We start from the raw sequence: 11,073 nt of genomic DNA on the forward strand, positions 1-11,073 counted from the left end.
TAGACAGAGTTCAATATTGTATAACTGTATTGATTCAACTGTGAACCTAGAAACTTACAGCCACTTGGGAAAGAGATGTACTCTTGCTCTGGTGTGTGTTACTGAATATGTTAAAGCTGTAAGGAAATGCTTCTTCTAATCACGCAGTTATTAAAATTTAAAAAATAAATAAAAGAAAGAATATCATTATTTCTAGCAGGACTATGACAAGATCTACCCTCTAGTAGTCTCTTGAGAGTTCCCTTTAGCCTCCCCTTAGATCCTGTACTTATCTCAGGCAGTAAGATGACCTTCTACATTAGGTCATCCTTTTTTCTTTATGATATAACAATTCTTAATGTTTACCAACTTAAGAAGACAGTATCAAAACTCAGTAGGCAAAATTGATAAAACTACAGGGAGAAATAGGAAAATTCACTATTATAATTGGAAACTTCATCCTCTTATCAATAAATGACAGATCCAACGGGCAGAAAAATCAGTGAGGACAGAGTTGCACCAAGAAGCACCATTAACCACCTAGATCTGACACTTGTGGAATATTTCATTCAGTAACAGCAGTGGACACATTCTTTTTATGTTCACAAAGAGCATTCACCAAGACAGACATATCCTGGGCCATGAAACACAATTTACATTTCAAAGAATCATAACCTCACAACACTGGAAATCAATTAGAATGGACCCTCCATATGCAGTTAAACCAGTAATCAACAACAGAAACAGTGTGGAAAATCCCCATATATCTGAGGTTCAACAATTCTAAGAAACACTTCATTAAAAAAGAATTTTCAAGAATATCATGAAATAAATGAAAACGGACTTACTAAATTTATAAATGCTAAAAAATAATGAGGAACACTTATAGCTTCAGATGTATTTATTAGGAAAAGAGAAGAAACTAAAATTGATGATCCAACTTTCTACCCTTGGAAAGTAGAGAAAGAGAAACAAACATAAAGAAGAGAACTAGTAAAACTAGAACAGAAATTGATGAAACTCAAACAGGAAAAAACAGCAAAAACCAACAAAATCGAAAGTTTCTTCATTTAAGATTAATGATGCATAGGCTTTCACATTTTTTATATCTATTTTGGAAAATATCTCTATTCCCATATCCTTTTAACATCTTTTACATTCTCATTTTCTTTAATAACCATGAAACATAATAACATTAACAAATAAATTTTCCATCTGTTGTTGAAAATTCTTTCCTGGGGATACTAAGCAATATTTATCCCCTTTTAAGGTTCTAGTGTCATACCAATGTTTAATTAAAGTTTTCCTGGGGAATCAATGAATTTGCTGAGCTTACTTACAGAGATAACTGAGGTGTTGCTGAGGTATATGAGTGACCTGAGGGTATGAACACTGGAAAGCCTTTACCCTGTATGGATCAAGCCTTCTCTTCCTAGCCTTCCCCAGATTATATACTTTAGCCCTCCCCAAATCCAGGAGACCATGTGTGATTAGGGCCAAATTACATACAGTTGGCTAGGAATAGTGGCTGGATACTCTGGTGAGGGTCTAATGACCCTGCTTGCCCCTCCTTGGAGCATCTCTCATTATGTCCTATAACTGTGGTGAGTCACCTGTTCTCTAGTTCCAGGGAGGCCATGGAAAACACACCAGAAGGACTTGAACCGTTGTCCAGTCAACAAAGAGGAGGGTCAACTCAGAGGAAACATTTCCTCCATGCTTCCAAGTGAAGCCAATCACAGTCAAGTAGGACCTTTGACTTATTTTCACATAGATGGAACTGGTAAAAGGAGCCAGGGGCTCCTCCCAAACCCATGTGACCCCTGAGGAACAGATCCTCAAACAACCTTAAGAGTAAAAAACAAAATTGGTTTATTTGGGCCAACTGTATGGTCTTCAACACCCAAAAGGAAAGTATAACCAAAGGTTAAAGTGATCAGTATACTCAAGGGATTACACTTCCCAGACATTAGGCTTAAGTCCATATAAAATGTTATTTAGACAATTATTTCTCATTGATGATTGTTTCTAAGCAGAAAGTGCTGCTCAGATGTAAGACTTCAAATCCTGGTCTGCAATATGGTAGTGACCATGTGTAGCTAAGGGAGGAGACAACCCACTATCGGTATAAAATGATGGCTACATTTGTTTTCTCCCCCTATCTAGAAGCCTTTGTGAGGGAACTGACACTGATTCTAGCCACTCCAACAACTATCAAAGTGCCTGAAAACAAACCCTGAGTCCATCACTCTCAGGTCCAGCCTTGGCAGACAAAAGAAAAATGAGGACGAACCCAATAGAGGGACACTTTTGAAAGCTCTTGTCAAGAAATCCCAATGGACTTTAATATGAACATTTGACTTTTTACCCTGTTCTGACTTTTTTCTGGTTCCCTGTCTAGAGCTTATAATGCTAACTACTGTTGCCTTTATTTTTCTTTTCTCCTATTCACCAGGCAAGGACTTTCTTTTCTCCCTACAGATAAGAGTAATGCAATTTGGGAGTCTTTTAGATAGCCTGACCCACTGAAGGGGTACCCCAATTGCCTCACCCTGCATCCCTGTTCAGCATAGAAGAAGCAATCTAATTTTAAAGCAAGTTCTTATAACCCTTTGTTCTTAAATGAATTTAAATCAGATTATAAACATAAGCACAATTAAATAAAATTTAAACTAAGCAATGAGATCGCATTTGTAAAAAAAAATCATAAGAGTAAAAAATAAATCTAAACAAGGAGTTAGGACATAAAAATACATACTTCACAGCCCCTGAGTACTTGCAAAAGATGGGTCAGAAATGCACACCCCGCCCCAACTGGGTAGACTGTGTGAGGAGACATCTGGTGTCCCTCTCCCAGCTCGAGAGACTCCGGCTTCTCCAGGACTATCTCCCTTTGGATACTGACACACTCTCAGTCTTCATTACACAGCTTTTCTATTCAATGTTTTTTTCTTTAAAAAAAATTTATATATATAAAACCTTATGGCGGGGGGCTGAGCTGGGCCCTGTTTTTTGTTATTCTATATATATATATATATATATATATATATATATATATATATATATCCTCAGCCAAACCTTGCAGGGGTATCTAACAGCCAAGGGTAGCTATGAATGCAGCCTAGTGCAAACTTGCAAACCTACTTAAAATATTATGAGACTATTTTGTGATTTGGGGGACAGGGGGTGACTCAGTTGTGCTGTTCTTGAGCACAACTCATGAACTCTGAAGACGGCAACACTGTGTTACAATGTCAGAAGGTTGGACACATTGCTATGAACATCTTACTTCTTTCTTGTGACAAGCTAATATCCCAATGTAGTATGGTACCTGTTGCTTAGACTGTAAAGTCAAAAAGGCCTCCTCTTGAGTATATTTTACATTAGACCCCAAGGCTACGAGTATTTAAAACCTTGAAAACCATGTAGCAATTTATAACTGCCTTTTAATAGATATATACATGAGGACTGAAAATTTTGGCTAGGATAAAATCAAATTCTGTGTTTACCAGTTCTAAATCACATACTAACAGCTTTAACTTCAGGCAAAAGAGCATAAAACCAAGGCACATTTTGATTCACTCTATAGCAAATCTTTTCAAATAAATTCCTTTTGCTCCAGCAAAATTTATGTACAAAAGCTGAAGGCGTCTACCCTGAAGCCTTAAACAGAGGCACTTGGAATACAGTTAAGTAGTTTGTTCCAGTTATTTAAAGCTATGGTCCCATGAGCTTGCCTCCTAGAGGCATTTTAGACTTTACATATTTAAAACTAATAGAATAGGTCAGTCTGAGGACAAACTTGAGGTCTGCATCTGATCAGAGCTGGAGGCAGGGGAAAGTATGAAGGAACCACAAATACTCTAGCGGTACAAAATAAAACTCACTTTAAAAATACACTTTGTAGCAATTGCTGAAAAACATTTGGAATAGTACACATGTCACCTGGACTATCTAAATACCAGCAACATCCATTTATTTACTTCACTGTTCTTAAAGAACCAGATGCTAACACCCTCTTGATGTTTCCTAGCCACTGTTACAGGCTTTGAAAAACAGCCTATGCTCAAGAAACACTATCCAATGTAACTAAAGAATTTGTTTTAGACAGTAGGTCTGTCCTTTTAACAGAAATAACCACCACTTCTGCAGTTCTTTGTTCCTGTATATGCTCTGATAGCTTTTTCCTGAATGCTTAATAATATTCATTTAAATTTGTCTGACTTATATTAAGAACTTGGATGATCATAATTTAAATGAAATTGTCAGCTTGCTGACATTCTGACTTCCACTTTAAAACAAGAAACCATAGCTATATTGTAAATAAATACAAACAAATATACATCTATCACGCTAGGGAATGATTAAGGGATGATGCCAATTCAAATTCATTTCAATGATAAAATAAGTGTATGTGTGTGTAGCTATCCAAATTCCATACATTCAAGAAACATTTTTTTATGATTACCAAGTCATAAACTTCCTCCATTTAATCCCAAGACCATTGCTAACTAGCTCCAAGAAATTAACTAAATTAAAGTGCCAAAAATGAATCACAGCACAAAGACGTCTCCACAATTGCACTAATGGGGAAAAATAAATGAATGAATAATTTCTAGTCTCCAAGCATATTGCCAGGGAAACACTGTGAATCAACTTTCGATTCTTGAAAACTGTTGCTACTCAGAGTACACAAATTTCGGGAGAAGAAGCAAATAGAATTTTCCTGTTCTGTAATGCAATGGCAATTCAGAAATGGCCCATTTTCAGATACTATACATCAGTTCAAAGCCTATCATCGTGACAGACAACCATAACAAATTCAGCTGAATTAGGCATAGGTCCAGATTTCAGGAGGGATAGACTCCTACCTCCTACAGACACAAGAAAGACTCTAAATTTCTTTCAGCTTGAGTTAAATGAGAGAAAATGCAATTCATATTTCCAGGAGCAAGAGTGGCATATTTTCCAGTGAGTTTCTTATTCTCATCTTACTATTTTAAGAGTGCTGGTCACTCCCAGTGTTTCTGTAAGACTGGCGGGGTCTGGTTCCTGAAGGCTGATCGTTTTCGTGGAGGGAGGCTTTACTAAAACCATCTCCAAAAACTGTTTCTATTCGTATTTAGCTCCACTGTATTTATCTACAAAATACCATTTCAATGGAGTCAGGCCAATAAAAGAAACAGCTTACTAGAATTTCAGTTGACTTTGTTAAAGGAAATTATTTTAAATTAATGTGGCTACTGGACTGCTGCCGTTCCTGACCTCAGAAAATATATTCCTTCTAATTTCTGCTGTGAACATTTGTTTATTTAAGTTAAATTCCAGCCCATGAATGTTGACCATAAAGGAGTCTAAACCTTGCTGCTACTATTTCATGCTCTTTGTCTAAACACAGGCAGCCACAGGCTGCCACATTAGCATGCACAGCCACATCGCTGCCCTTCAGTGAAGTCATCTATGTATTTTTGGTAGAATCTTTAACAACTTCCACACCCGTCAGTGAAATGGAACAAGGCTGTTTTGTTTTCAGACAGCAACGATTTAATCTCTGGTTTACTAGATGGTGCTCAAAATATTTTTCCATGTTTTTTCACAAAAAGACTCTGACATCAGCATGGTTTACCTTGACCAGTGAATGCAGGCTTTTTTCACCAAACATATCCCAAAGGAAGGTCAGGTCCTCCTGGCTATCCACATGTGGCTGCAGCTGGGCGGGCAGCGCAGCCAACAACTCATATAGACCTATAAAATGAAAATAAAACACAAACTGTAATCTTAGGGTGATCTCATTAATTTCACTGAAGGTGTGTGTAAGTGACAGCTGGAACATGTCATTTTTACTAGATTTGTATTCTGGGCCATCAAGCAAAACACTTCTTTCAAGAAGCAGAGGAAGTGTTTTGATTTTTAAATTCCAAAGGAGTATATATTAACAGGCAAGTTTTTACCTTTCCCAGTTGTCAACATTCTGCAGTCATCCAAGTTTACATAACCCGAGACAGAAAATGTGTACAGTTCTCAAAAAAAGAAAAGGCGTACATTCCTTTCCTTAATCGTTATTACATTCTCCTCCTTGTTAGCCAAGGAGTGAAATGAGTCATGAATAGGAAAAACTTCCTTAGGAGGACAGAAAATTGATAGAGTGGTCTGTTAATAAGGCTTTGCAGTTTGCAAAGAAATCCTAATAACATATAGCTTCAAAATACTTGCATTATGTAACATGCAAAATAAGTTCTGCAAATCAACCACACATGGTGATTCACATGCTGCTTCATGATTTTGGACAGTCACTGTGCTTTTAAAAATGGTGTACAGAACAGAGCTTAAATCTGAGGCAAATGATGTTTATCTGATTCCACTCCCAAAGAGTTACAGTGGCAGATGCAGGTTGCTGTGGCACGCCTTGCAGAATGCTGGAGGCAGACAGCAGTGCAGTGTTCCACGGTAGCCCACTACAGGAGCCATCCATCTCTATCACAAGCCGCCAGACTCTGGTCCAAGAAATGGCGCAACAGTGCTTGCCCGAGACTCTTCAGGGAGGTGACCTGGCAGAAGCCAGTATCAGCTCACAGCACATGGTTCATTTTCCAGTGGGATTACATGAAGTAAAAAGGACAAAATTCCTTTTATTTCTGTTCGATGTCTACAAAAACACCAGGACCTCCTGAGGTCAGCACACATGGGACAGTGGTTACTCCTGGTCTGCATAAGTGCTGCTGTTCATCACAGGGACAGCTTTATAAGGCATCTAAGGAACAGAGGACAGTAAATTATGGGCTGCTGATTAGTAGATCTAGTATCTTTCTAACACATATTGGTGCTGATTCACAGATAAATGCATGAGGCACCACGCTGAAAGTCAGATATGTAACTGTGGACAACTGACTAAATTCAACCATCATCCCTGGGGCTGTATTTAGGGAGAAGAAATCCTTAGAATAACTCCTAAATGAGACTATGAAAAAATTTTACAATTAAATTCTTGAGTATTCTTAATATTTTATAATAATTCCCTTAAAAACTTGGCACTCAACCTTAATCTTCTGTATAATTTAGTAAAACTATTTCTACAATATCTCAACTGACAAAACCTGAAGGAACACAGCACTCACTCTTCTGCCCATTCTCTCTGTCCCTCACTCTCTCCCACACAAAGAGATCTCCACACACACAAAAATACCCAACGATTGCTAAGGTCAGTCAGTGGTTATGGTCACAGATTTAAAATGCAAAATTATATAAAAGGTAGAATTTCATTAATTTTCCATAGATTTCAGGAGTTGTAAAAAAATAATCATTGTCTATTCCTTGGTAAAATGGCTTCAGGTTTAATTAAGGACACTAACTCAACTGTGATATAACTTACATGATATAACTGCTAGGAAGAATGAATATGTCAGTTGTTTCTGTCATGTAGTAAGTAGACCATACAGTCCAGATGTGACTCAGTGAGATCTGCATATTAATTACCATTGTTATTACTGAAAAACAAGGCAGACCAAGATTTGAACTCCCTCTACATTTAAACTAGTTCATGTAACTTATCTGAGACTTACTTCCTTTGTGGTTAAAAATAATGATAAGCTGTACATGTGGGTGAAATTTCATAGAACTAAATAAATATACAAACACATAAAAGCAAACAGAAAACTCGTGAATCCAAATATGGATACTGGAGCGCTCTAGACTGTTTCATGTTGCTATAACAGAATACCAGAGACTGGATAATTTACACACAATCCAAGTTGACTTAGCCTGCAGGTCTGGAGGCAGAAAGTACAACATAAAGGTGAGGGCATCTGTGCAGTCATTCCACCATAGAGAGTAGAAGGGCACCTGAGAGCAGAAGAGCAAGAGGGGACACAATATACTCCTACAAGAAGGCCTACTCTTGCAAGAACAACATTAATTCACTCACAAGAGACAAACTAATGTCCTCCTCTCATGAGGCCTCACCTCCCTGACACTGCTGTCTGGGGATTAAGCTTCCAACACATTAGGTTTGGGGATCCCATTCAAACCAGAGCAGATTGTATCAATGACAGTTTCCTGGCCACAACACTCTGCTGCAGTTGGTATAACACGTTAACACTAAAGGGAAGTGTGTGGTGTACAGCTCTGTCATATCTTAAAACAACATGTGAATGTAGAGTCATCTCAAAATAAAATGGTAATAAAATGGTAATACACTGCTTCCATGGGCCTGCATGAAACGCAGGCCTCTCTCTGGACTGCAGGCCTCTCTCCAGGGTAAGTCAATCGGGCCCTCTGAGCCTTGACTCCCCCAGGCTCATTCACCCTCCCATCTACCCCGCCACTCTCCTCCAAGCCTGGGACCTGTCCCATTCCTTGTCTTGACACTCCAGGCACCAGGGGAACCACCACTGCTTCCTGATCCTTTGCATACAGACCAACGCAGTTCCTTCTGGGGTCCCCAGGAGCCCTCTGGGCCTGACCACGCCCTCACCTCCCTCTGCTTCCCTGGGCTGCACAACCCACTAGCCTCTTTCCTGGGTACTGGGGCTGACCTTTCATCTTCCTGATCCTTTACATCCAGAACAACCCAGTTCCTCAGTGCAGTTCCCAGGAGCCCTTGGGGCCTCTTCCTACCCCCATCTCCCTTTGTGTCTCTGGGTGGCAAGCCCACCAGCTGCCCAAGTCAAGCATCTTTCCTGGGCCCTGCTCCCAGGCCAGTCCAACCCACAAATTCCTAAGGACAACATCTTTCCTACAGGGATCCAGACCTTAGGAGAAAGCCTGAGAGCATCTGATCTTCATCTGACTTCGGCCTCTGTGGGAACTTCTGAAGACAAAACCAATCTGGCCACTCCAATATAAAATCAAAAGAGAGAACCAGAAGCTTAGAACAACCAGCTTTTCATGCCCAAAAAAAAAAACCACAAAGACACATAAAGTTCACAAAAAGAAGCAGAACTAAACTGGAAGGCCCGAGTATCACACAAGAGTCAGAAACTACAAAAGAAATTCACATGTCAAAATCACAGAGAAAAAATAATAACATGAAAAACCAAATCTTAACCCTAAACTTAACCCTAACCCTAGCCCTATCCATAACCTGAATCTTCACCCTACCCTTAATCCTAATGCTAACACTATCCCTAAACATAACTCTAAGTCTAACCCTAACCTTAAACATATCCAGAACACTATCCCATAACGCGAAATCTAACTTTAATCCTAATCCGATCCATAATACTATACCTAATCCTAAACCCGTTACCGTAACTGCAACTCTCTAACCCTAACTCTCCAAACTTACGTGACACCATAAAAAGACCAAACTTACAAATCATAAGCAAACAGGAAGGAGAAGAATCCCAAGATAATGGCGTGGACCAGATCTTCAATAGAATCTGGGAAGAAAATTTCGCAAAATTAAAGAAAGACATGCCCATACAAATACAAGAAGCATATAGAACACCAAACAGACAGGACCAGAAAAGAAACTCTCCACGGGAAAGCCAGAAGAGCCTGGACCAAAGTATTCCCAGTTTTAAATGACCACAGATGCCAACCCAGATTACTATAACCAGCCAAAATGACTATTATAGTCGAAGGGGAAAGAAAAATCTTCCATGACATAAACGGGATGAAGGAATTCATGAACACAAAACCAGCCCTTCAGAGAGTTCTGCAAGCAATACAAAGAGCTGAAGAAAGGAATGACTATAACCAAGGGGCTCGGAAAGAAATTCAATGAAGGTATAACTGTGGAAAATTACAGCTATATCAAGAATGTAAACAGAAATAAAAAGGACAGGACTCACTACTCATCTTTCATTAATAACTTTAAATATCAGTGGACTGAACTCCCAGGTCAAAAGACACAGACTAGGTGAAAAGATTAAGAAACAGAACCCATCTTTTTATTGTCTGCAAAAAACTCATCTCACATTCAAGGACAGACATTATCTCAAAGTGAAAGGATAGAAAAAAATATACCAAGCAAATGGTACTAAGAAAAAAAGCAGGCATAGCAATTCTAATATCTGAAAAAATAGACTTTAAAGTAAAATGAACAAAAAAAAAGAGGGCCAATTCATTCTGATCAAAGGAACAATAAATCAAGAAGATATTACACTCAGAAACATATATTCACCTAACTCTGGTGCACCCAACTTCATAAAAACAATACTACAGGACTTTAAGACCCAGATTAATCCCAACACATTAATAGTAGGGGACTTCAATACCCCACTGTCTCCATTAGACAGATCAACATGGCAGAGAGTGAACAGAGAGACATCTGAATTAAACAATACCATATATCAAATGGACTTAACAGACATCTACCAAGTATTCCACCCAAGCACCAAAGGACATACTTTCTACTTACGACTCCATTGAACCTTCACCAAAATTGACCATATACTGGGGCACAAAACAAACCTCAACAAATACAAAAAGACTGAAATATTTCCATTCAATCTATCAGACCACAGTGCAATAAAGCTTACAATCAACACCAGAAGAAGCCCTAATGACCACATGAACACATGGAGATTAAACAAAACACTCATGAATGATAAATGGGTCAAAAGAGAAATTAAGAAAGAAATAAAAGTATTCATGGAACTAAATGAAAAGGACAATACAACACAACAAAACCTCCAGGACATGCTGAAAGCGGTCCTTAGAGGGAAGTTTATCGCTCTAAATGCCTACATTAGAAAATCCGAAAGAACACAAATAAATGACTTAACATTGCAACTCAAGACACTTGCAAAGCAACAACAAATGAAACCCAAACCCTATAGACAAGAAGAAATAACAAAAATCAGGGCAGAAATTAATGAAATAGAAATAAAGCAAACAATACAAAGAATCAATGAATCCAAGAGCTGGTTCTTTGAAAAGACAAACAAGATAGACAGATTGCTAGCCCAGTTAACCAAAAGAAAGAAAGAGCACCTCCAAATCAACAAAATCAGAGATGAAAGGGGAAACATCACAACAGACACCAGAAAGATATAGAAGATTAAACGGGAATACTTTAAAAACCTATATGCTACTAAATTTGAAAACCTAAAAGAAATGGATGGATATCTAAAGGCATGGGAACCACCAAAA

At 38.4% G+C, this 11,073-nt stretch overlaps 1 protein-coding gene across 2 annotated transcripts in view; it reads right to left on the reverse strand.

Annotated features, from left to right (window-relative positions):
- Mpp7 (membrane palmitoylated protein 7) overlaps nucleotides 1–11,073 on the reverse strand; it is a 256,471-nt gene that overhangs the window by 120,143 nt on the left and 125,255 nt on the right. For both annotated transcript variants that reach the window (XM_008850556.2, XM_008850555.2), the window contains exon 4: nucleotides 5,606–5,724. In XM_008850556.2, coding sequence (XP_008848778.1) covers nucleotides 5,606–5,724 — 119 coding nt within the window. The remainder of the gene's footprint in view (nucleotides 1–5,605; nucleotides 5,725–11,073) is intronic.

The sequence above is a fragment of the Nannospalax galili genome, unplaced genomic scaffold (genome assembly GCF_000622305.1).
Source record: "Nannospalax galili isolate Female #2095 unplaced genomic scaffold, S.galili_v1.0 scaffold43, whole genome shotgun sequence".
NCBI classification, from domain to species: Eukaryota; Metazoa; Chordata; class Mammalia; order Rodentia; family Spalacidae; genus Nannospalax; species Nannospalax galili.